Source organism: Oncorhynchus gorbuscha, linkage group LG06, assembly GCF_021184085.1.
Source record: "Oncorhynchus gorbuscha isolate QuinsamMale2020 ecotype Even-year linkage group LG06, OgorEven_v1.0, whole genome shotgun sequence".
NCBI classification, from domain to species: domain Eukaryota; kingdom Metazoa; phylum Chordata; class Actinopteri; order Salmoniformes; family Salmonidae; genus Oncorhynchus; species Oncorhynchus gorbuscha.
The window spans coordinates 81,915,291-81,941,928 of record NC_060178.1 but is presented as its reverse complement, the minus strand read 5'-3'; the positions used below and the strand labels follow the sequence as shown (position 1 = coordinate 81,941,928).

The window sequence follows — 26,638 nt, the reverse complement described above, 5'->3', positions numbered from 1 at the left end:
TCGTGATGGAAAAATACAGAATAATATAAAAAACAGGAACGGTGCAATGAGTTGCGGGGGACACAAACAGAACGTAGTGTAGGTAACAAATGGTCTTTTGTTAGATAACAGGAGCCAGGTGTGTGATAACTGTATCGCGAGTATGAGCGCACAGATATTCTACACAACATGCCTGACCTCTGAAGCGCCTAGGGGGCTGGGACTAGATCGTGCGCCAACAATCAACGATAGGCTGGGTGAGTTTAAACCACGCCCAGTCTCTACTCTGTGACAGGCCGGCTCGGAAGCAGGAACTACTTCTGTCAGAGTATATTATAATAACTTGGGTCAGGAACAAGTCAGTTCTCTGTTCTACCCTGCGTGGTTACAGCGAACCCGTATATACAACATTTGCATTTACCACTTATTGCTTAGCTAATAAAAAGTACATATAGTACACAATCGGTGACTCAGTGTTATATTTATCCCGATACCAGATTCGATTGACTAGTAATAACACAAGGTCGGAGTAATAACACGTTCAAGTACTTAAGACGTTGACTCGAATCTAGGTTGTGCTGTTAGATTGAGAAAATTAACTAAGGATGAATATTTGTGTTTAGAAGTCAAAATATCATAAACATTTTAAAATGTTTTTTTTTGGTCAAGGTTGGTAGTGTGTTTTAAGATCAATTGTAGAAATTGGCAGGTTTATTAGTGTGGCAACCCAATGGGAGGACTGGAGATGTGCATGTCAGCGTAGCATCATGGGTAAGATAATAATAATAAATGCCATTTAGCAGACGCTTTTATCCAAAGCGACTTACAGTCATGTGTGCATACATTCTACGTATGGGTGGTCCCGGGGATCGAACCCACTACCCTGGCGTTACAAGCGCCATGCTCTACCAACTGAGCTACAGAAGGACCAAGATAACACATACATTGTGAATAAACATTAAATCACATTTTCTCTGACGATTTCGCGCCTACATTTCCTCAAGAGATGTCATAACACGCCGTTTTTAAATGTTAACATTTCAAAACGTAACTACAATTCGTATGGGTCTTTCTCAATATTTAAAGCAATGGGCTAACTAAATCTTATTGAATGTGAGAACAAGTGAGCCTAGGCTAGATTTTGCACATGGAGTAATGAGTAGGGTTCTATTTTAAATGCATAAGTAATTTTAAACATTTTTTTATTTAAAAAAATTCTGCCTTCCAAATTAAACTAGTTTGAAAATTCAAACATATTTTATGGGAAAGATGTTTCTGGACGATGCTTTAACAAATTAAAGCAATTAACAAAATTAGAGAGTCTATCCACCAATGAGTTTATTGAATATAAAAAAACAGAATTGATGTCAAAGACAAGACCTTACAGCTTGTCCAAAAACAGTTATCAAGAAAAGAATGTGTCATTACAATACCACAAAACATTTTTTTTGCAATGGCATTTGGTAACTAGCAGTTATGTTTGTACAATTTGGCCCAGCAGATAAACCAAGTCAACAGTATGGCCTCTCGCTCTCTCAATAAATAAAAAAGAGCCATGTAATTCAATACAAAATAATATTAATGCTAATAGTGTTAGCAATTCTGCTTGAAATAAGAACAGTTGTTTAAAAAAAAAAATGAACAATGAATAAAATCTAAAAGAATGCATCAAATACAAGTGTTTTTCTGTATTGCATTACAGAATGTTTCATGAAAGAAAGCCACCAAGATAAATATATTAAGACAAAAACAAGACAAATCGGCAACATAAAAACAGGGTTCAGCCAAAATATCACAGTGATATTTGCAATATAAAATGCATAAAGACTGGATAGGTCATTTAAACATCATGGAGGCGTTTTACAAAATCTATGGAATAAACATTCTACAAAGGCAACAAAGGGGGTGAGAAAGCGATGCAATAAACAAACCTGGTAGGGAATTTGTCACCGAACAAAATTTTAAAATAAATCTATTGCATGTGATAACACCAACTTGTTGCTGAGTGCATTTAGCCATATAATACACATACATTGAAAATGTTGTACATTGAACAATATATACACAGAATAATACAAAACCAAGATTATTGCTGTATAACACATACATACTTTGATATGAAAAACTGATGTTTTCCTTTTATAGGGAAAAGAGAATATCAGGAATACAGACATCTGTACCAGGCCATAACACAAATGCCCCAAAGAGGCCACTAGCGGTGTCCATATTTGGCAGACCAGTCTGTGCGCCCATGGATGGCCTGTACTGGGGGGCGAGACCGTAGGCCAGATGTAGTCTTGGTGGGTGACGGCACATAGGAGGCACCCACCTTACTTCTGCTTGACGACCTCCAGGTTGCATAATCTGTGACAGCAGGGACAAGCCACATTATTAAATTACTACACAGCACTAAGCCTGGGTTGACAACTGTGCATTGAGACTACAAAGATCACTCACTTGATGCTGCTGAGTCCCCTATAGGTCCAAGTTGCACTCTTTGACCGGCAGAGTCAACCTCTTTTTTGAAATGGGATGGTACATATCCACTTGGAAGTGTATTTGAACCTGCGATTGGGCCATCAAAGATAAAAGGACATTTAAGTTACATTTTTGCTGTAAACACAGACAGAAATCACCCTAGTTTATAGCACAGCCCTGTTTAGTAAGGTGACAGGACGTTGGTCCCAACCCAAACCGTTACCATGAGTGTTTCTGCTAGGAAATGTCCCTCCTACAGGAATACTGCTGCTGCCCCAGAGGTTGCTTTCACTGTAGCCTTTGTTGGAATTTATTGCCATATTCTTTTTGGTACTTAAACCTGCAGGTGAGATACGAGAGATTAGGAAGTAGAAGTTGAGAAAGTTTGCAATGTAACTTAATTCACAACAAGCTGCCGCTTGTGGCTCAACAAGACTAAATCATCATGACTCAGCAACATTAACAAATCCTTAGATTATCATTGATAAATCAAGTGATGAAAATAATGTAGTTTCACCCCGATTTAAAAATAATAATTTGTCATTCTATATCAGAGCATGTACATGCATATGTCTCTGATTTGGTAGACAAATGGCAAATAAAGCAAGTTCAAAGTCTACTGATAAAAAAGGTTCAATGCCAAATAATGAGTGACCCCATTTTATGATATACATAAGCAGTAACTAGACGTTCTTTACTGAAAATATGAATTTGTAAAGGTGGTCATGTTTTTGTATTTTCTACCTGGTAGATATCTTGACTGCTTCAAGTAATGCTGTTTGGCAGAGGCTGTCCTCAAAGGCTCCTGGTAGGACATGGCCTTGTTCAGATTCAAAGGTGCATTGTCACCTGTCGACACCTGCCCCTTAACTTTGGGGTTGCTGACATCCAAAACATTTCCGTACCTGAAAGACAAAGCAGAAATACATAAAGCCTTTATCTGAAAATATCAAACTGATAACAAATGGGGACAGTCTCACCTGCTCAAAGTCTCCTCTCTTCGTTTTTCAGTAGGAAAGTTTGTTTTGCAGAGAACACTTAGAGAGGTCAACTCTGTGTCCTCAAAGTCCTCCCAGCAGTCACCCTTTAAAAGGCCTGAGCCATGGCCCCATCGCTGGCGTCCTCCACCCTTAGGTTTCACCTGATAGCTTAAGAAGTTGGCATTGTCAGCCTCCTGGGTCAACTGGAAAAAGGAAATAGTGTATTAACGAATAAGAAAAATGGTTCAATTACATTTAATCAACTTTGCATGCCTAGCCATTGAATTGTGGAAGAATTTAACAAGGTATTCTAAAATCTAATGACATGACTACACTGATGACAAACATTCGTGCTCAGCTATCCCTGGTTGATGACCGCAAACTCACCTGGCTCGGCAAGCTCTTATCAACAATGTAAGGTAAACGGGTCAGTGGGACTCTTGCAGTCTCCTCCTGCTTCACAATGCAGTTGGGCTGCTCTCGCAGCAGCTCCGTGTGCCTCTGGTATAATGGAACCAGGGTGGGGGCTCGCTCAAACTGTTGCAGGGGCCTGGACGAGGTGAAATGTGGATTTGGGGTCACTGACTGGGGAGGGGGCACTGGTTTGAGCAGCAGTGGTTGCTGCTGCTGTGATGGTTGTGGAGGTAGAGGACCAGGCTGAGGCCTGCCCTGCTCCAGGATCTGCTGAGGAGTGCCCAACGCCTGACCCACGTAGAAGTACGAGTACCTGAGGGCCTGCAAATGGACAATAAAATGATTGATTGGTTTCCATTGAGCCCTAAGCAGGATATATTAATCAGCCAACATGCCAATAAATGTTAGAATATCTACAATTGTTTAGCTATGCAAAAGCTAACATCTATTGGTGGGTGTTAAAATAACTATTCTACAGATGCATGCATGTTCATATGGATACATTCTCAACATTTATTTTAGTACAGTTTATAACAGAGATATGCCCCAGCCAGGGAAAGCTACCTGTGCAGAGGCTGGCCTCTTCTTAGGATCCCACTGGAGTAGGTCTTTCATGAGGTGGATGGCCTCTGTACTTGCGCTGGGGATCAGACTCCTTAGATTACTGGGGACACATTGAGGCCAGCGGAAATTCATGGCTAACGACAACTGGAAGCCCTCTGGCCAGTCATTCTAGGGGAAGTGGATTAAAGCCTATTATTGAAATGCTTAAATTTCACCATTCAGAAATAAAACAGAACGTTTAAAAAATGTTGTGACAAATTAAATTATTAATTTCAAAAGCATGTCACACAAGACCAATCACATCTTCAGTGAGGTTTGATTTATGCATTTAACAACACCATGAGACATTCTACATGAAGAGGTGAGGACAGTATAATTAATAGTCAGGTTGATATACTGGATTTAACAGCCCCAGAGAACAAGGCTACCTTCTTTGGAGTTCCCAAGACTTGGCAAATTTTGAAGATGGTGTCCACTTCACTGGAGCCTGGGAACAGAGGCCTGAGGGTGTAGAGCTCTGCCATAATGCAGCCAACAGCCCACTGGTCTATAGGAGAGCTGTAGGTGGTGGACCTCAGCAGCACCTCTGGAGCTCTGTACCTGGAGATCAAATCAAAGTTTGTCACATACACAGATTAGCAGATGTTAAAGCAGGTAAAGGGCAATGCCTTTGTTCCTAACTCCAGCAGTGCAGTAAATGTCTAACAGAACCATAGTAATACACAAATAATTCCCCCCTCCCCCCCCAAAAAGAAGAAACAAATATCAGAACTAGCAATGTCAGAGTCCGAGATATACTTGGGACGTATAGACAAATAGGGAAACCTTTACTTTTTCCACATTGTTACGTTACAGCCTTGTTTCAATCTACACACAATACCCCAAAATGACAAAGCAAAAACAGGTCATTAGAAATTGTCACAAATTCATTAAAAAAGGAAATATTACATTTACATAAGAATTCAGATCCTTTCCTCAGTACTTTGCTGAAGCACCTTTGGCAGCGATTACAGCCTCAAGTCTTCTTGGGTATGATGCTACAAGCTTGGCACAACTGTATTTGGGGTGTTTCTCCCATTCTTCTCAGCAGATCCTCTCAAGCTCTGCCAGGTCTCTCCAGAGATGTTCAATTGGTTTCAAATCCAGACTCTGGCTGGGCTACTCAAGGACATTCAGAAACTTGTCCCGAGGCCACTCAGGCGTTGCCTTGGCTGTGTGCTTAAGGTTGTTGTCCTGTTGGAAGGTGAACCTTCGCCCCAGTATGAGGTCCTGAGAACTCCGGAGCAGGTTTTCATCAAGGATCTCTGTACTTTGCTCCGTTCATCTTTCCCTCGATCCGAACTAGTCTCCCAGTCACTACCGCTGGATAATATCCCCACAGCATGCTGCCACCACTATGTTTCACCGTAGGGATGGTGCCGGGTTTCCACCAGACGTGACACTTGGCCTCGGCCACCCAAAGCGTTCAATCATGGTTTCATCAGACCAGAGAATCTTGTTTGAGGAGTGGCTTCCATCTGGCCACTGTCATAAAGGCCTGATTGATGGAGGGCTGCAGAGATTGTTGTCCTTCTAGAAGGTTCTCCCATCTCCACAGAGGAACTCTGTTACTCAGCTCTAGGAAGAGTCTTGGTCGGGTCTAAACTTCTTCCATTTAAGAATGATGGAGGTCACCGTGGGTATTGTGTGTAGGTTAATGGAGGGAAAAAAATATATTTAATAGATTTTAGAATAAGGCTGTACCGTAACAAAATGTGAAAAATGTCAAGGGGTCTGAATACTTTCCGAATGCACTGTACATAAAGTGAGTAATCAATTGGTTTAAATCAAATTCAAACAGTATAATTCTGCAGGAATGCTAATCTTATCTTTGTCTAACCACAGAAACAGTTTTTAGAATAGACATTACGTAAATATTAAAGTGAACAATGTTCAATTACTATACATAGAGCAGCAGTCTAAGGTCTCAACACAAGGAAGGGAGAAAGGCTTTATAGGCTGGTTGATGCTCCACGTGAGAAAATACAAGAGGAATAATTTTGTCACAAGCCAATAAATTCAGATTGATCAGTAAAACAGAACTTGATCAATCACAAAACGGTGTCAGACACATCATATGAAGGTAACAAAATGAACCATCTTGTTGAAACATAGTCTGTGTACGGCGGCCGAGATCTTATCTCACGGGCAAGCCCAAAGTCAGCTATTTTCACCAGCTCTGGTCCCATGCACAGAAGGTTCTCAGGTTTCATATCCCTGTGAAAAAATCCTGAGGGGAAAATCATACAGCAAGCATACAAAGTAACAAGTGTACCTCATTTATAGAAAATGTGCAACTAAAAAACATCTCCATGCTAGTGTATTATTCTGATAAGTGGATCATACCATGCTTATGAATAAATGCTAATCCCTGCAGTATCTGGAACATAATATTTCGCACAGCAGATTCAGGGAACAGCCGAGACCTGTAACATGATACAAATAACAATACATGAACCATGATTTTGACCTGACATACTGAGAAAATGTATCCCCAAAGCATTGAACCCATTTCAAATAGCCTATATTTAGGCTGTGAATATTTTTATTTTAATTTTTTTATTTTAAAGTTAGTTACCTGTCTTTCATTAGTTGATACAAGTTCTCCTTCATGTATTCAAACACAAAGTACAAATGGTCATTTTCCCGTACAACCTCCTTGAGTTTGACCACATTCGCATGGTTGAGTTTCTTCAAGGACTGAAAGAAGGAACAAATTAGATGGCACCTCAGCAATCAAGAACAGGCATAAAGAAATCACCTCAATCTGTATATCATCAAAAACAGCTCTGCAACACTCCATGTAAGACTTTGATACATAAAACGTCAACACATTCAAGGCCTCACACAAACCTGCCATACAACAAAACATTTTTGTTCAAAATCAAAACATGTTTTGACAATCAAAGCACTTCTCAGTGGCCACTGGCCAGGATGTCATCGTAAATAAGAATTAGTTCTTTATCGACTCACCTGGATAAATAAAAGGTCAGATTAAAAAATATATAATAACCTATATATCATCTTGGGTACAGTGTGGGAGACAACTGGTATTTCTAAAAGTGCAGCAATTAGTGATTGTTTATGCTTTTTAATGTTAAGGAAACCAGGGCAGCTCAACAATGACATGCCACTGGGGTCTGACAATCTGGATGGAAAATTACTGAGGATAATAGCACACGATATTGCCACATCTTCAAATGAAGCCTACTAGAAAGTGTGTGCCCTCGGGCCTGGAGGGAAGCTAAAGTCATTCCATTACCCAAGAATAGTAAATCCCCCTTTACTGGCTCAAATAGCCAACCAAGCAGCCTGTTGCCAACCCTTAGTAAACTTCGGGGGGAAAAAACAGTGTTGTTTGACCAGATACAATGCTATTTCACAGTAAACAAATTGACAGCAGACTTTCAGCAAGCTTATAGGGAAGGACACTGAACAAGCACAGCACTTACACAAATGACTGATGATTGGCTGAGAGAAATTGATGAAAAAAAGATTGCGTGGGCCGTCTTGTTAGACTTCAGTGCACCTTTTGACGTTATTGATCATAGTCTACTGCTGGGAAAACTTGTGTTATGGCTTTACACGCCCAGCTATAAATGTGGATAAACAGTTACTTGTCTAACAGAACACAGAGGGTGTTCTTTAATGGAAGTCTCTCAAATATAATCCAGGTAGAATCAGGAAAACCCCAGGGTAGCTGTTTAGGCACCTTGCTTTTTTCAATCTTTACTAATGACATGCCGCTGACTTTGGCAAAGCCAGTGTCTATGTATGGGGATGACAACACCATACACGTCAGTTACTACAGCAACTGAAATTACGGCAACATTTAAAGAGCTGCAGTTAGTTTCAGAGTGGGTGGTAAGGAATAAGTTAGCCCTAAATATTTCTAAACAGAAAAACATTTTATTTGGGACAAATCATTCACTAAACCCTAAACTAAATTGTGTAATTGAGAATGCAGAAATTGAGATGACTAAACTGCTTGGAGAAACCCTGGATTGTAAACGGTCATGGTCAAAACATATTGATACAACAGTAGCTAAGATGGGGAGATAATAAAGTGCTGCTCTGCCTTAACACTATCAACAAGGCAGGTCCTACAGGCCCTTTTTGTCACACCTTGACTACTGTTCAGTCGTGTGGTCAGGAGCCACAAAAAAACGACTTAGGAAAATTGCTGTCTGTCTGAACTACTGGCACACAGCTCAGACACCCATGCATACCCCACAAGAGGTCTCTTCACAGTCCAGAACAGACTATGGGAGGCGCACAGTACTACATAGAGCCATGACTACATGGAACTCTATTCCACATCAAGTAACTGATGCAAGCAGTAAAATTAGATTTAAAAACAGATTTTTAAAAATTAACACACCTCATGGAACAGCAGGGACTGTGAAGCAACACAAACATCGGCACAGCCAAATGCACACAGACAATAACATACACATGGATTTAGTACTGTAGATATGTGGTAGATTAGGGGCCTGAGGACACAAAGTGGGTTGTGAAATCTGTGAATGTATTGTAATGTTTGAAAATGGTATAAGCTGCGTTCATTTTGCTGGACCCCAGGAAGAGTAGCTGCTGCCTTGGCAGAAGCTAATGGGGATCCATAATAAATAAGTCACAGTAAACAGGTGAAGCAGGACTCAGTTTTCCCATGCACTGGACAGTATGGAGGCAACTTTCAGCATGCCATATTTTCTTAGTAGAAGGGAAAGTCATTATGGGTCTTGGTGGTGGCACATGCTATTTACAGCTGATATTCCAACTAAGATCGCTCAGGGGCTGGATTATTCTAATATGCTGCTATGCTTCTTTGGTACCAAGCTCTAAAGTAAGGAATGAATGTCTGGCACAGGATCTAGAGTTCAAATCCAAGGGCAGTTCACAGAAGAATAACCTTCTAGATTACTTGTGCTGGTTTCTGTGGTTCTAAGCAGCGGTGGAATTTAAATAGTCATACAAAAACTGTAACAGGTGAAACAGCTGTGGTAGGTTGTATGTATTATGTTTCCATGTTTTGGAATCAATAGGTGGAGCATTTTACCCACAAGCATCATATCTGGAAAGGAGCACTTACTATGACCTCACGAAGATTCATGCATTCTTCCCATGAGTAGAACTTTCTCTTCATTCTGAAACAAATTTGCAACCATTCAGGATTAGCTTAACTTAAAGGGATATTTTGGCAATGAAGACCTTTATCTACTTTCCCAGAGTCAGAAGAACTAATGGATACCATTTATGCTAAATAGCATTAGAGCAATGACTGGAAGTCTAAGGTATCTATCTACCAGCAATAGCGATAATGCTACTTAGCAACTTCCTTGGGAAGTAAAACTGGTACCCACAAGTTCATCTTACTCCAGGGAAGTAGATAAAGGGCTTCATCGTCAAAGGACTTTATTATAATTGTAATAAAAAGGACAGACATCATAGATCCTTTTGATTATAAAACATACTGGGACTCTTAATTGAAATAAGAAGTTTGAGTCATAAGAGATGAATACGTAGTGCGTAAAATGTATGATTGAAACCACCAAACATGTTCATAACATGTAGGCCTTCTCTATTTCAATCTCAAGAAGAGAAACAACCAACATCATGGATTTACACAGCTAATAATGGCTAGTCCAACATTACTATCTGTTCCAGCTGGCAGATAGCCGCTGATACGTTGGTAGTAAGGGATACTGCATGATTCTGGCATGTTCTACCTGCCCAGAGTCAGACGAACTTGTGGATAACATTTTTATATCTCTGCATGTATGGGTATGAAGTTAGTGGTAGTTTCACGAGCCAATCCTAACTAGCGTTAGCGCAATGACAAAGTCTACAGGTACAGTAGCGTTGCTTTTACAACCAACCTTTACTTGGCAATAGGCTACTTTCTCAATTCCCAACTTGGAAGCCACCTCTGTCTTCTAAACTTCCATGGCTAGTTGCAGGTGGTTTGTGGGAATTTAGAAAATGCTCTGTTAAATAAAATAAATGTTTTGCTCCATGGTCGAAAATTTGCTGCTTACCCTAAACACTACCTACATATCAACAGCTATCCGCCAGCTGGAACAGATAGTAATGTCATACTAGCCATTGATTTATTAGCTTGGATTTATGCTGCGCGTCTGCGGCTGACCCACACACTTCCTGTCAAAGCTATAAATAGAATCCAGAGGCTTTTATGGTGCCGCCCAAAGGGTACCGTACCCACCAAGAGATGCTTTTTTTATCAGCTAAATGGGTGGGCCTGGCAGTCATCTGTGCACTTTTATTTGTCTAATACATCTGTCAGCTTAACCACACGTACTGTGGGAGTGGCCACCTGCTAATGCCATTCCTAGCAAATCACACAAGCACCGGCAGCTCATTTTACAACACGGCTTAGCAGCTACAACCACTTGTAGGCTAAAGCTCTTCAATTTCGCTACCAGAGGATAATATGTAGCCTACACTGGCTACCATCCCTTCAAGGATGGACTGGATAGGCACACAGAGATCAGACATATTTTTTTCATAATAATAATATTTCAATGACAATGTGCCCTCCACTCACTTCTTAATGGCGACTAATTCCCCTGATTCCAGGCTGCGGCAGAGGATGACTGAGCCGTAGGTGCCATCCCCGAGCTGCCTGAGAGTGGTGTATCTATTCATGGCGCTGCCCTCGCCATTGCCTTAGTGAAGATCAGATCACTATGGCCAGGAGGAACACAGAGGTGGCAGGCTTGAAGCCCCCTGCATCTGTTGAGTGTAACCAGATTTTCCTGTGACAACAGCAGTGGACCACAGGCACAGCTGTAGGACTCATGTTGTCATGGGCTTCTTGCCTCTTCCTGAGGAAAAGGGATGGGATGTCATTAGAGGAAGCCATAAAACCAGCAATGAAATCACAGAGGGAAAATATACACTTGGTAAATGCTAACTACCGTTAGCACCTAATTTAGGGATGCAAATTTCGGTCAATTTTGCTGCCGACTAACCAACCCTCAGTAACCTTAACCGGCCAACAAATATTTTTTACCCAGCAAATACTATGCATGCATACAAGGAACGGCCACTTTAAATTAAGAGCTTAATGGAAACATGCAACCATAGCAAGTCTATCATCTTACAGTCAAAATGAGCATGTTGAGCATGCAAGCTAATAGAAGCTAATAAAACGTCATTTTCAAACATTTGCCAAAAGGCAATTCGCGGGAAAACGCGGTTCTAAACAGCGCACCTAACCTGAGCGGTTCCATGTGTCAAGAGATTAAAATCTGTTAGACATTTTGAAGGAGGAGGCATCTAATAGCAACAACTATGATTAGTTGCTAATATGACTAGGATTGTGCTTTTAGCCTCTGGACAAGGAAAGAAAGTTGACATGAAAAACAATAAAACGGTAAAGAAATGCTGGTTAAAGGCATGAGGAAGTCTCTAAAATAATTGCCTCCACGTTTCTGTGGATGGATTTTGGCAAGGCTACTTTGAATCAGGATAAAACTTTATTTGAACTAAAGTTTTTTTTTAAAGCCTCAAGCTCACATTGCATAGTGGTGGGTGACAGCCTGCCTTACCGTTGATTATAGCCTATGCGCTCGAATGGCAAATGGGAGGCGCGCTTTTTTTACGAGTTGAGATGAATAAATAAATAAAAAAACACTCGTTTTAATCGTGGCCATCACAACAGTTAAACACACGATTGAATTTATAATTTGTATTTTTTAGGCAATGACTAAGTCGGCTCTATATGCGCGTGTGATAAGATACATGACCACGAACGAAACGCACCAATGTCATTCCACAAAATTATGCAAATGAACTTGGACTGTTAAGCATGACAAGCCAAATGTATTTTCGTTAAAGGTTAACATATCTAGCGCCTATTGATGAAGACATCGGTTTTCTAAACGTAAACACGCATCGCTTGCGGTACGGTTTGGAAACATAAGGAATATCTTCCATATCAGCGAGAAATAATACATAGAAAACGAAAGGTTAAATTACTAGGGTTTAGTGTTACAGTAATTAGCTATCTACCATGCTTTGAACACCTTTTTATGCGAAGAAGGCCTCCAGAAACCAGTTGCTACTGAAAACTACTGTGGGCTGCAACTTTCGATAGGACACTACTAATTACGAGTACATACTTTGAGTCTAGCTATTTCATCACTAGCTAGCTAGTGACCTAACGTTACCAAAAGACATGCATAAGATGAAGTGTAAAAAAACAAAACTGTCTGGTAAGATTTTACCATAATGTCATGTTTACATAGTTAGCAGTACTGCTAGATAACTTACTGCTACAAGAAACAAAAAAAATACTGCAGCGAGCTAACGTTAACGCGTTGGTTAGCTCGCTAACGTTAGGCACACGATCAATCTTTGATTGCTGCTGATAATGACCAAAACTAAGAGTAAAAGATGCTCACCCACTCTGTTTCAACTCGATGAACAAAGCATCGCTGAACTCCAATAGTCAACCACCCTCACATAGGCCCATCACAACAAATCACAGCTGCACGACCACCAAGGCAAAGGGTGTAGCAGATTTGCGTATTCTTCTTCAGTGGTGTTTGGCAAACAATGTTATATTACCGCCACCTACTGGTATCATGGCATTCAAACATTTTGTTTGTGCATGCCACCACCTACTGTGCGGTAGTGTGTGGTCGATGAGATTAAATTGTGACACAAAAAGAGGGAAAGTGAAAAATGCACCACCAACTAACCCTACGTCATCAAATTATCATACACCAGACCTATGGCCTGGGAGGATGGGAGTCTTTCGTTCAACACACCTTGTAACTCTTGTGATTTATGTAACATTTCTGCAGTACAGTTGATAACCATGACAATGAATGCTAAGAAGCCAACCTTACTGAAGCACAAATTCATCCTATCATCCTCTACGCTCTTCACTGCCTCAGCATCGGACACCGTCTGTTGTACTCACCCTGCCAACCTCAACCTGCCTCACACAGGGCACTTCTGATCCCCAGCAACATGGCCACCCCCACAATTGACACATCCACCGATACTACAAATTCCTTTGTCCCATGCCCTCCTGCACACTTCTCACATCTGTAAAGTGGCTGTTCCACTGGATGTCATAAGGTGAATGCACCAATTTGTAAGTCGCTCTGGATAAGAGCGTCTGCTAAATGACTTAAATGTAAAATGTAAAAATGTAAATCTCAGAATCTCCCTCCTACAGACTGCTGCAACCTGACCATGAGCTTGACATCTAAAACACCTTAGTGGGTTCAGCACAAAAGCTGTCACATAATAACTGACATATCCTAACATGACTTTGTCAGGTAAAGACTCTACTTCATAACGACAGACAGTGTCTTCTCGGTTTAACCAGGTTGGCCACAGGTTCTGCGTCACACCAAACGGCGGGCGTCACGGACACAGCGAATCTTCCATTTCAGTTGCTCCACCTCAAGACTTAACTCCACCCCAGTAATCACTCCTTTCAAAGGTGCCTGCTCCGGACAGCAACACTAAAAAAAAAAAAAATCACATGCGCCGAATACAACAGGTTACAGTGAAATGTTTACTTACAAGCCCTTAACCAACAACTCAGTTAAGAAAATCCCTAAAAAAATTAAGATAATAAAAACAAATAATTAAAGAGGAGCAGTAAATAACAATAGAGGGGCTATATACAGGGGGTACCGGTACAGAGTCAATGTGTCAGTTACAAAGAACAGTTCTCTAACATTCTCTGATTGGTGCCCATCATCACTTTAAAACATTTCTTTAACCAGGCAAGTCTTAAGAACTAATTCTTATTTACAATGACGGCCTACCCCGGACAAGCCCTAACCCGGCTCCGCACTATGGGACTCCCAATCACGGCCGGTTGTGATACAGCCTGGAAGATGCCAATTGTTGTGGAAATTCTTTCACATGACAATCAAAGTCAATATTAAATGAATCACTCTTTATTGTCAGCAAGCTGAAGAGGTCAAAGTCAAACTTAAATGCATAAGTACCGGTCTAAAGTGAGGTCTAAAAAGGGCGTTCCTTTACATGGAGACTTATATACTGCCTTCTAAACCTACATACACGTTAATAATTGGATTGGATACCACATGTGACTGGCTCCGTCTCTATTTTAACTTAAATAACATATTCTGGGCGTTCTGCCAGATGCTGCCCCCCCCTCCTTTTTAATGTTCTACACTTGGTGCTTTCAAGACAACTGGGAAATCGGAAAAGAACGATGTCAAATCATGATGTCAGTGATCTTCAGCTCGGAGTAAAACAAAGATGTCCGAGTTTACGACTTGGAATTCCGAGTTGCGTGACCATTCAAACCGATTTTCCCAGTCGGAGTTCGTTTTTCACCAGAGTTCCCAGTTGTATATTAACGCAGTGAAGTCGGAGATTTCCGAGTTCCCAGTCGTTTTGAACACAGTATAAGTACTCAGCTGTTCGAGGCAAGTCGACGAAATGGCTGCATTTCTGCGATCTCTCAAATTTCCCCGATGTGTTGTCCGTTTTTCTGACCGTGATCTGTAGACCCTCATTTGAATACGTTTACGGACAACAGAAGACCACGATGGTAGCTCAATGTCGTTTGCTATGTCTAAGCCTTGCACATAGGCAGTTATCTAGCTAGATAGGCTAACGTAGCTAGCCAGCAAGTATGGTCACTAACGTCTACTGCTTTGCTGGTGGTTGCATGACCTGTCTCGTAAATACGACGGATACGAACTAACTCGCTAGTCACCTACCGATACTTAATGTATTGGTAAATTTAAAATGACCAGGCGTCAACAGATGAATATACATACTAGCTAACTGTTTGACAAATAGAACATGGCAATGGCATGCTAAACCCTGCTTGCTTCTTTAAGTAGCCAACTCCACGATTTACGACGGAGTTGAGGGCAACTGGTCTGGGCGGACTGGAGCTCCGACGTCACATACGTTTTTATAAACATGTAAAAAACGACGGATTTCAGCAACCGAATAATAGTCTGCATTTACACATGACAGTGTCCTCTGTGTAAATTAATGCTATTTCGTGCGGAAATACATAGTTTTTTAAATCACTTTTATGTGACATAGAAACTCCAGTCCGCCGCACCAATCCATCATAAATCGTGAAGTTGAGTTTGCAATTGTTTAGTGAACGTCAACTAGCTAGTGTCATGTTGGGGATAGGTGAAGCCAAGAACGGGTGCTTGTTTGTTTGCCAGCTAGCTAGCTATTGTGGTGCCAAATTTGTTTGAATAATAGTGCTGTAGTTAACTTGTGCATGTTTTGTTGTTGCATGCTCACACCTCAAAGTAATTTAAACATTGATCACTTTTTCCTTCCTTGAATATTGGTTGGGTGTGGTTTGTTTGCCTTGTCTAACTGCTTCACTTCCATAAACACAGCTTGTATTTGGGAGAATGGGTATCAATATTTGCTGATGATTTACGCCCTATTTGTTAAAACAATCAGACACTCCACGTTTGATAGTCTGCCATGTTTAGGCCTAGTTTAAAATATATATTTTTTAACAATACGTTTATTTGTATTTTTCTGCAGGCTGAAAGCATTATCAATTCTCGTGGCATTGTAGAAGATCATGAGGGAGATAATGAAGATTCTGACTCAAACCTCCAAGTAAGATGGCCTATACAAAGGTCTAAACAATTGTCTCAGGACTGCTCTGAGTGATAATGAGGAGTTTAATAAAAATCCATATTGGCAGTTTTTTTTGTTGCCACGATAGCATACCTATACACTCAGTTATGAACAAAGTTTACGAGATTGAGGGTTATTGCATTTTGTGTGTACACAGGGATTGACATTAAAGTCTGAAATGCACTTGTCAGGTATTTTTTTGGTTGCCTGAAGATCATGATCAATTAGCTATTTACACGCAGAATTGCCATATTATATTGCCTGCCTTTCACCTGCAACTAGGGGAAGAATCAGAAAGATCAGTACTGGAATTATTTTTTATGTAGTTATCAGTAAAAACATTCTCAGAGCAGGCTCAACTTGCCAGACTGCCTTAAATTGTCTGTCTTCCACTTAAACAATGGGGAGGACCCAGAAATATCAGTTCTAGGCTCCTGGAATTCTTTGCAGTATTCTATATATATATTTTTAACCACCTGCCCAATGGGGCAACCTCAGAGCATGCTAATCTTGCAAGACTGCTCAGTTCACTTAGGGAAACCATTAATGTCAATCACTTATACACCGTTGTTCATGTGACTAGGTGGAGCTCAATGTATTCAGGGCCCAATGGATGTCTGAACTGAAGCCCAACTCTGTGTCCAATGGGGGGAACAGAGGACTGTCGTCAAGAGCTGCAGACCTGAGAAGAAAACAGGAACTGGCCCGGGAGGAAAAAGTAAGCTGTTTTGTTAGAGCCATTTACACTGAACAAAAATATAAATGCAAAACATGTAGTGTTGGTCCAATCATGAGCTGAAATAAAATATCCCAGAAATGTTCCATATGCACTAAATGTATTTCTCTAAAATTTTGCACATACATTTGTTTACATCCCTGTTGGTGAGCATTTCTCCTTTGCCAAGATAATCCATCCACCTGACAGGTGTGGCATATCAACAAGCTGATTAAACTGCATGATCATTACACAGGTGCTGGGGACAATAAAAGACCACTCTAAAATGTGCAGTTTTGTCACACAACACAATGCCACAAATGTCTCAAGTTTTGAGGGAGTGTGTAATTAGCATGCTGACTGCAAGAATGTTCACCAGAGCTGTTCCCAGATAATTTTATGTTAATTTCTTGACCATAAGCCACCTCCAGCGTAGTTTTACAGAATTTGGCAGTACGTCCAACTAGCCTCACAACCGCAGACCACGTGTAACCATGCCAGCCCAGGACCTCCATATCCAGCTTCTTCACCTGTGGGATCGCCTGAGACCAGCCACCCAGACAGCTGATGAAACTGTACCGTTGTCACTGACTTCAGTGGGCAAATGCTCAGCTTCAATGGCCACTGGCACACTGAAGAAGTGTGCTCTTTACAGATGAATCCCGATACATTTTATTGATGGCAATTTGAATGTACAGCGATACCGTGATGCGGTCCTGAGGCCCATTGTCGTGCCATTCATCCGTCACCATCACCTCATGTTTCAGCATGATAAATCACGACCCCATGTCCAACGGATCTGTACACAATTCCTGGAAGCTGAAAATGTCCCAGTTCTTCCATGGCCTGCATACTCACCAGACATATCACACATTAAGCGTGTTTTGTGATGCACTGGATCGACGTGTACGACAGCGTGTTCCAGTTCCCGACAGTATCCAGCAACTTCGCATAGCCTTTGAAAAGGAGTGGGACAACATTCCAAAGCCACAATCAACAGCCTGATCAGCTCTATGCAAAGGAGATGTCGCAATGCATGAGGCAAATGATAGTCACACCAGATGCTGACTAGTTTTCTGATTCACACCCCTACCTATTTAAAAAAAAGTTATGTGACCACCAGATTCATATCTGTATTCCCAGTCTTGTGAAATCCATAGATTAGGGCCTAATTATTTTTTTTCAATTGACTGATTTCCTTATGAACTGTAACGCAGTAAAATCTTTGAAATTGTTGCATGATGAGTTTTATATTTTTACTGTCATATTACTTTTACACCATATTTTACTGCCTGCTATCAGCATCAACTTCACTATCGTTCTCAACGTTTGTTTCTTTGTCTTAGGCCAGAGAGTTGTTCCTAAAAGCTGTTGAGGAAGAAGAAAATGGAGCTGTTTATGAAGGTATGTCTCTGAGACGAGATCTGCTACACAAAATGAAATTTGTATTTTATGGTCAAAATGATTGACCTTTAAATGTATCGTTCACCCAAATTACAAAATGACACATTGGTTTCCTTAATCAGTAAGCAGTCTATGGACAAGGTATGACCGCAATCCATGCTTTGGTTTTATTTCCCTGCAACTGTTTCCAAATGCTAATATTTTAGCATTTGGAGCATATCTCATTCAAGTCATGGTACCATTTAGAATTTTTTGCACATCATGTTTAAATCATCTTAAAGTATGATTTTAAAAGTAATTATGATTTCAAATGTTAATATTGGTACCATGATTTGAATGGGATTATTGTGTGCCTATAGTTGGGATTGGGAATAATGGTTTTACACAAAATAACAGCTAAACTTTTTCCCCTCCCTAATTTCTAGCAATTAAGTACTATCGCAGGGCAATGCAGATTGTGCCTGACATTGAGTTTAAAATCAACTACAGTCGTTCTCCTGATCCAGATGGTGGGTAAGTCTTAATATGTTGGTATGCAGTAACACTACAATGACGACTACATACTGAAAGTGTCATGCCTCTTTTCCATACAAGTTCTACCATATGAATGATACTGCATATCTGTTTCCTAGCAATGAGAAGGACATGGATGGTGAAATAGAGGATCTACTGGCCTACTTCCATCAGCAGCTCACTCTGCAAGACAACTCTCTGAAGATATGTGTTCCTGAGGTGGAGATGACTCAGATGCACATCTCAGGTAGAGTTTCTACAATAGTTAGAAAGGAACAATCCCCACATTCAATAACATTACAGTTATGTTGGCAACTCTCATGCTACCACAGTGGTTTATTAAGATGCACCAGCATAAAATGTTTCAATCCCAATGGGATCTTGGTCAGGATTGGAACCACTCAATTAGTATACTTGATTTTCTGTCTGGTTTTACTGGATTTTCTGTCTGGCCTTTACACAAACGTTGATGGACTTCTATACATTACATCATCTCTCACTGTCAGTCTGTTCCTTTGGGTTTCTGTCCACAGCCCTGCCTCCAGAGGTCTTGATATACATATTCCGCTGGGTTGTGTCCAGTGATCTGGACCTGCGTGCCCTGGAGCAGCTCTCCCTAGTCTGTAGAGGCTTCTACATTTGTGCTAGGTCAGACCAGTCATTACAAATCCAACATATTTTAAATGTACTTGCCACAAACATGGTTTTGATTCATTTTAATTCATGCTGAACTTTCTAGTGCTGTGAAAGTGTCTATACACTGTATCAAAACAGGCTCCTGAATGATGTATTGTTTTTTTTAAATGAAACAGATTGTTATGCCCTTGGTGTTGATTTCTCCTCAGGGACCCAGAAATTTGGCGTTCGGCCTGTCTAAGAGTGTGGGGCCGGAGCTGTACCAAACTGGTACCCTTCAACTCCTGGAGGGAGATGTTTCTTGAGAGGCCACGTGTGCGCTTTGATGGTAAACACTAAGGAATATTACTTATTTATCATCCTTAGAGAAAGAAAAACCCTTCTGACATATGTGGATTTGTTTCATATACTTCTCAATTTTCTCAATACCAATGCACAATTGGCATGTCTAGCAAAGGTTGCATAGCTAAAAATAGATTGGTCCCATTTGATCAGATGCTTGTTATGTTTGGTAAATTCAATGTTGACTTTGCAGGTGTTTACATCAGCAAAACGGCATACATCCGTCAGGGAGAGGAGTCCCTTGATGGATTCTACAGGGCTTGGCACCAGGTGGAGTATTACAGGTCGGTGTTTCAGTCAGTCACTGGTGTCCTTATTATGACATGCTAATGACTGTACAGTCGGACAAGACTAGCTATACTGTTTGTGTCCCCAGATATCTGCGTTTCTTCCCTGATGGCCAAGTCATGATGCTGACCACGCCTGAGGACCCACTGGTCACCGTTCCTCGTCTGCGTAGTAGGAACACCAGGTATTTAAAATGCAACATACACTGGCATCCAAGTCTGGGTAACACATTTGAGGGCAATAGTGTGTTTTTAGATGGTCACAATAGTTGGATTTGTAACATTCATGGCTTTTCTTTTCCCTCTATACAGGGTGGAGTCCATTATGTGTGGTCATTACCGTCTGTCGCAGGACACAGACAATCAAACCAAAGTCTTTGTTGTTGTCTCCAAGAGAAAAGAGGAGGTGAGTGAGAGAAGTTACAGCATTGGACAGGGATTCATTGATGTGGGAAGGTATTTGCATATTTTGTTTTCCTGTTATTTATTTACCCCTTTTTCTCCCCAATTTCATGGTATCCAATTGGTAGTTAGTCTTGTCCCATCGCTGCAACTCCCATATGGACTCGGGAGAGGCGAAGGTTGAGAACCAGCTTAACCAGGAAGCCACCCACACCAATGTATTACAGGAAACACCGTACACCTGGCAACCGTGTCAGCATGTATTGTGCCCGGCCTGCCACAGGAGTCGCAATGGGACAAGAACATCCCTGTGGGCCACACCCTCCTCTAACCCGGACAATGCTGGGCCAATTGTGCACCACTTCATGGGTCTTCCGGTCACGGCCGGCTGCGACAGAGCCTGGACTCGAACCAGGATCTCTAGTGGCACAGCTAGTGATGCAGTGCCTTAGATCACTGCGCCACTCGGGATGCCCATTTGTTTTCCTGTTATACCTTAAACCCAACAAGATAGTCAGTTTCCTTACCTATTAACTGGTGCAGGACACAGGATAGGATAAAATACTTTTTGGACTCATCATTGTTCACAGATGATTGAAGAGTGCTTTGGCTGTCCAGTTCTTACTGTCACTTATCTCTGTGTGCGTGTTCTTTCTTGACAGAAGGTGGCAGAGTACCAGAGAAACTCTCGGTTTTGCCGGCGGAACCCAGCAGCACCCGAGACGGAGCACAGCTTTCACGTGGGACTGCAGCTGTCGTCTGGCGGGCGCCAGAGCTTCAACAAGCTGAATTGGATTCACCATTCCTGCCACATCAACTACAGGTAATACCACTGGGAAGTTAAGGTTTTGATTTGACACCATTCATTCAATGAATGTCATTGCAAGAGAGAAAAGTGATTGGGAATTGAACTTTTCACTGAGTTCTCAGGTGTATCCATCTCCTAAAGCAGCATAAATGTGATTTTATTGTTGTTTTTTTAGATCCACCGGAGAAACGGTTGTCACCGCCTTCGACTTGGACCAGATGTATGCATCTTTCTTCTTTGCACGTGTGAAAAGCTACACAGCATTTTCTGAACGCCCACTGTAGGGAAGCCTAGAGAGAAGAGATAAACGTCACCACCCAACAGTTTACACAACACTTAAACTAAATGCATATTTCTCTGCCTGTTGGCTTTGGGCTGAACTATGATTTTTAATGAATGTATACCAATCAACCTGCATCTGATTCTAAACTTATTGTGTGTGCCACATAGCCATTGTGTCTATGGCTGTCACAGAAAACAAAAAATATTCTACTGATTCTTCTTTTGAAGACTGGATAGTTGTCCAGTATGATGACATAAAATGTCAATAATAGATTTTTCACCCATTTCCAACAATGAATATTATGACATTGTTTTTGTTAATTCTCTAGTAATATATTTTCTCCCATATGGTAAATCAACTGGAATAAACAAAAGTGGGAACTGTGTAGTTTTTTTTTTATCACTATAAGGCCCACAACAAAAGCAGAATACTGACGGAGTTCCTCTTACCACACCCCCAATCGTAATACAACACTCTTCCCTGTCCCGAACACGCATTTAAATTATTTCATTCTAAATCACTTTTCTTGACCAGGGCACACATAATCAATCCACTTATTGCATATTCTAGGAACCCAGGGCTGAAATGGATTTAGAGTAAAACAAATTTGATTTACTATATATTTGTATCAGATTACAAAATGTCAAATATACAAATTGTAAAGGCTCTCTTTAGTGATATTTATCTAAATGGAATTGATGAAATGCACAACCTCAAATCAGCCTACCTCTCAGATGATAATGGTGAAATGAATGGTAAAATCTCGTCTTTTCACATGACCTTTTGATAGTGTGTCCTCATAAGCGTCAAATAACATTGCCATGTTTTCCAATCCTGTTGATTTTTTAAAAAATCTTCAGAACCATCATTCTTTATAACCAATGGATCAGTCTATTGAAAAGTATTCCCCCAGGTGATAGTTTGGTCACATACCAGGGAAAATTAGCATATAAGAACAGGAAGAAATCATCTAGGATTTGTGACATGACAATCCACACAAGCTTCAAATGATGTTTACTTATGGGGTGATACGTATGTATATTTAAATAATAGGCTTACTGTATGACAGCTGACTTAATAGGAAGGTGTGAAAGATGTGTATAGGGAATATCATTGTAAATGATAATTGCAATGGGGGTGATAAGATACTAGTGCTATTTATTTAGCTAGGCAAGTCACGTAAGAACAAGTTCTTATTTACAATGACAGCCTACCCTGGTTACTGAGGAAGCAGTACTGGCTTTGACTTGTTCTAGAACAATGCCTGAAATACATCACAGAAGATACAGACAAAACATTCAGGATTTTATTATTTCCAATCTAGGACATTACAAATGCAGCAGCTTCGAGACTGGCTTTACTTGCATTGTTAGAAAGCTGAGAACATTTTTTTACAGACTACTGTAGATGCACTACTGATCTTGCAGTCCATTCACAGATTGGGAGAACATGAGAATGTTGTCATGCTGTTTCATTTGATTCCATAATTCAAACAGCTAACATAGCACTTCCACTTTTCAGTATTATGTGGCTGTAAATGTCTTTCAAAGAGAGACATCTCTACAACATAATTTGGTGATTTGGCCCCTTTTGTAATTAAGGCATATGTGGACTACAATACAACACCATAATTAAGGGAAACAGTTAAACATGTACAAACATAAGTAGCAATATCTATTAAGGAAATGCTTTAGAGAAAATGAGTCACATTCAAACGTCATGGCTTGATGTAACTTGAAGCCTGATTCAATCTGAGTGAAAACAAGGAGGCAAACACTTGTGTAAGAGAGGTGTCGGTTTAAAACAGCATGAACCATGCACATATATACAAACAATATTAAATATGATACAGAATTGTGAGTTTAGTTTGTACATTAAATGTATTTATTATTTTATGCATTCCATGGAGTTGAGGTTGAAATTCAAAGAATACAGGTAGTACCAGTAATACTAGGGTGACCTTGGGTAAACAGATACTGAGAATGTGTCATACCAGATGCTGAATTCTGAGGGTGGAGTGGACACCTTTATCTACTTCATAAATTTTCAACACAATCCATGACATTCTCAATGTGATTTTTGCTGCATAATATGTTGCGATAAAGTAGGTCATAAATATACAAACTGGGAAACATTAAATAGAATCTAAATTGCTACTGTAGAGGAATGGTCTTGTGCAGTAGCTAGGGCTCTCAATCTCAGACACCCATAACTAAAATATTACGTAGTTGCATCTGTTCACGAGAGATTAAGGCTCTCATAAAATGTCTTCGTACATAAACTATTGTTACAACAACGGCAATATCTAAAGCAAGACCTAAAATATAAATGACAATTTCTAATATTTATCGTTCACAGAATTCATTGTTCTGATCAGTGCCATTTGATGCAAATACTTTCAAATCTGATCAACAACAGACAAAGCTATTATTGCAACTGGTTTTGAGCTATAGCTCTCCTGAGTCATGAATTTACGGTGCAGGCGAACCTCTCTAAGGAGAGTTTCCATACTCACTGGATAAAGTTACTTACTGGATACATTTGACACTGTGACAGCGTTCTCTATGCACCTGGTAGTTACTTGGCTCCAGACGACGAATACATAGATCATGTTAAATAGGAGTAATTCAACTTATCACACACATGCAGAAGAATCTGACCCTAGTAACATTCCAGGGATCATTTGAGAGTGAAAGTACAGTCTTCACAGGTGTTTACCTCATTGCTGTATCTAAAACTTTAAAAGGTGCTGGACACAATGATCTCATAGCTTATATGGAATAAAAAAAGCCACCAATCCGTAAAGCCATAATGCAAAATCTAAAAGAACTAGGGGGTTTGGGGCTCCCTCACTTTCAGAAATATTATTTGGCTGCAAACATTCATAATATCATGTTTTGGATTCAGCCTCTTGACTTTAACTCCAGGGTCAATTATACAATCTAAATCCTGTATGGCCACTTCAATAAGAGCTATCGTATGCTCTCCCCTACCAGCTCCATTTGCTACCTTCATTAAAGATTACCTGGTCAGACAAACTCTCAAGATATGGAATAACCTAAGGCTGAACCTAGATATTAGTGATATTCTTGCCTACTCACCTTTAGTTTTTAGGCTATTTCCACCATCCCTTGCAGACAAAGCTTTTGATATATGGAGACAAAATGGTGTGAAATCACTCAGTGACCTCTATAAAGATGGCACCTTTGCATTATTAAAATTTCTTTCAAATACATTCAATTTTCCAAATGCCCATTTCTTTAGATACTTACAAGCATGAGATTGACCCAATATATATATATCCCACACCATTTTGGGTGACATATTCAACACAACGCCAAAATTATGCCTATCCACTGTGTATTCAAAATTATGAACTTTTGGCACTCCATGCCTACAATCAGAGAAACTTGGGAACAGGATTTAGGATTTTAAATAAAAATATATAACTGTGAGCAGCAATGAACGGGGTTCACAGGATGACAGCAAGGACAAGATCAGTTGGATAACAAAGCAAGCACTCCATCATGTAGAAACAATATCTTTACGTGCAATCATGAGTCTAAATACAAAATATGGAGTGAATCTGACATATAGTTCATTAGAAGATGATTGGAGATGATTTTCAGCATTAGCGCTACATATGTAAAGAATTAGTTGTTAAAAGTTTCCTTGTTGTTTGAGATAAACACCAAATTCAGTGTGGAACGTCCATTATAGTGATTTCAAGTTGATAGGCCAAGGTGGAGTGGATTTACAGAATTGGGCACTGATAAATGCCTAAATTGGAATGCAGTGGCTGTACATTAACATGCTATACATGACATCAGAGCTCTCGCTCTGTGCTTCACAGCGCTGTATTGGTTTTGATGGACAGCCATTCTGAGCACCTCACACGAGGGATGGAAGTTGCCCCCATTCCCACAGCTAATTGGGCAACTGTTGCAAAAATATAAATTCTTAGTGAGGAAAATGCTGTAAACTAAGAGGACTGAGACATTGAGGATTATAATAAATACCGCTTTGATGTCATACAAGCAAGTGAAACACCCATGAGTCCAAATGTGCATGTCATATTTCCGTATAATAAAACTCATGTCAAATACAGTGTCAATGTTTATGATCACTATGTTTGGTGTACAGTTACAAGATAACACGGCGTCATACCCTTGGTTGTTCTGAACAGAATTACCCCGTTTGTCTATTGTGAAGAAAATTTTCCATGGTACACACACCTGAATGCACACGTCTCCTTTTTATGCACGTTTCCCCGAATTACATTGTGAAAGCATAACACTGAAATATCGTATTTTATAACTTAGCTAGTCATGTTGGCAATAGAACAGGATCCAAATAATGCCCACCTGACCCAGACTGTGATTTATAATGGACCGTTTTTGGATTACGTATACAAACAAGGGCACTGCATTCATCCACCTCTGGCCTGCTCGCCTCCCTACCACTGAGGAAGTACAGCTCCCGCTCAGCCCAGTCAAAACTGTTCGCTGCTCTGGCCCCCCCAATGGTGGAACAAACTCCCTCACGACGCCAGGACAGCGGAGTCAATCACCACCTTCCGGAGACACCTGAAACCCCACCTCTTTAAGGAATACCTAGGATAGGATAAGTAATCCCTCTCACCCCCCCCCCCTTTAAGATTTAGATGCACTATTGTAAAGTGACTGTTCCACTGGATGTCATAAGGTGAATGCACCAATTTGTAAGTCGCTCTGGATAAGAGCGTCTGCTAAATGACTTAAATGTCAAATGTAAAAACAGTAATTGTGTGAGGGGCGGGGTTGAATTGTTGTGTTCCAAACAAAACTACAAGTGAGCTTGGTCTAGTTCCTCAATGGCACAGCTAGGAGAGCTCAAAAAAGCACCACACAGTTGTTGACTCGTCTTTGAGTCATAAAAGTGCATTGAAATTACTTAGGAACAGTGCACATTTCGGACAGGTGTGTGGCCACCTGGAGATACCAGTTAGTTCTCTCACTCAAACCCTTGTAAAAATGTTTTGTCTTATGTTGCACCTACCCCACATTTTCCAGGAATACTCTTATCATGTTCCTGAACGTATCCAGAGTTTTTTCAGATTTTGTTATCAACAAATGAGGCAAAAAGTACAGTAAATGTCAAATGCCCAAA

The 26,638-nt window shown here is 40.5% G+C and overlaps 2 protein-coding genes across 4 annotated transcripts; one reads left to right on the top strand and one right to left on the bottom strand.

Moving 5' to 3' along the window:
• Nucleotides 1-1,295: 1,295 nt before the first annotated feature.
• Nucleotides 1,296-13,397, bottom strand: LOC124038411 (serine/threonine-protein kinase ICK-like). 2 transcript variants are annotated; one of them, XM_046354264.1, is made up of 14 exons: nt 12,881-13,397; nt 11,020-11,299; nt 9,547-9,601; nt 7,033-7,154; nt 6,801-6,880; nt 6,552-6,684; nt 4,844-5,015; nt 4,416-4,583; nt 3,825-4,172; nt 3,438-3,640; nt 3,202-3,362; nt 2,681-2,797; nt 2,437-2,544; nt 1,296-2,343 (listed from the first exon to the last, which is right to left on the bottom strand). In XM_046354264.1, the coding sequence occupies exons 2-14, from the start codon at nt 11,118-11,120 to the stop codon at nt 2,192-2,194; spliced, it is 1,920 nt and encodes a 639-aa protein (XP_046210220.1). In that variant the 5' UTR covers nt 11,121-11,299; nt 12,881-13,397; the 3' UTR covers nt 1,296-2,191. The 2 variants fall into 2 exon arrangements, with proteins under 2 accessions (XP_046210220.1, XP_046210221.1); XM_046354265.1 differs by having other exon boundaries at nt 12,885-13,397.
• Nucleotides 13,398-14,655: 1,258 nt separating this feature from the next.
• Nucleotides 14,656-21,870, top strand: LOC124038412 (F-box only protein 9-like). 2 transcript variants are annotated; one of them, XM_046354267.1, is made up of 13 exons: nt 14,668-15,024; nt 16,002-16,079; nt 16,684-16,818; nt 18,162-18,219; nt 18,645-18,732; nt 18,852-18,979; nt 19,266-19,380; nt 19,578-19,696; nt 19,904-19,994; nt 20,087-20,182; nt 20,310-20,403; nt 21,062-21,222; nt 21,383-21,870. In XM_046354267.1, exons 1-13 carry the CDS (start codon nt 15,022-15,024, stop codon nt 21,489-21,491), a joined length of 1,275 nt encoding a protein of 424 aa, XP_046210223.1. In that variant the 5' UTR covers nt 14,668-15,021; the 3' UTR covers nt 21,492-21,870. The 2 variants fall into 2 exon arrangements, with proteins under 2 accessions (XP_046210222.1, XP_046210223.1); XM_046354266.1 differs by lacking the exons at nt 21,062-21,222; nt 21,383-21,870 and adding an exon at nt 20,528-21,054 and having other exon boundaries at nt 14,656-15,024.
• The last annotated feature ends 4,768 nt before the right edge of the window (nt 21,871-26,638 follow it).

Bases quoted from the DNA above. Each gene is read 5' to 3' on its own strand.
- LOC124038411 (XM_046354264.1), bottom strand. From the start codon at position 11,120: ATGAATAGATACACCACTCTCAGGCAGCTCGGGGATGGCACCTACGGC. The intron at 9,602-11,019 runs GTGAGTGGAGGG...AATTTGTTTCAG, and splicing joins GAATTAGTCGCCATTAAGAA to AATGAAGAGAAAGTTCTACT. The intron at 6,881-7,032 runs GTAACTAACTTT...ATCATGTTACAG, and splicing joins TATCAACTAATGAAAGACAG to GTCTCGGCTGTTCCCTGAAT.
- LOC124038412 (XM_046354266.1), top strand. The intron at 18,733-18,851 runs GTAAGTCTTAAT...TCTGTTTCCTAG, and splicing joins TCTCCTGATCCAGATGGTGG to CAATGAGAAGGACATGGATG. The intron at 20,404-20,527 runs GTGAGTGAGAGA...TCCAATTGGTAG, and splicing joins TCTCCAAGAGAAAAGAGGAG to TTAGTCTTGTCCCATCGCTG.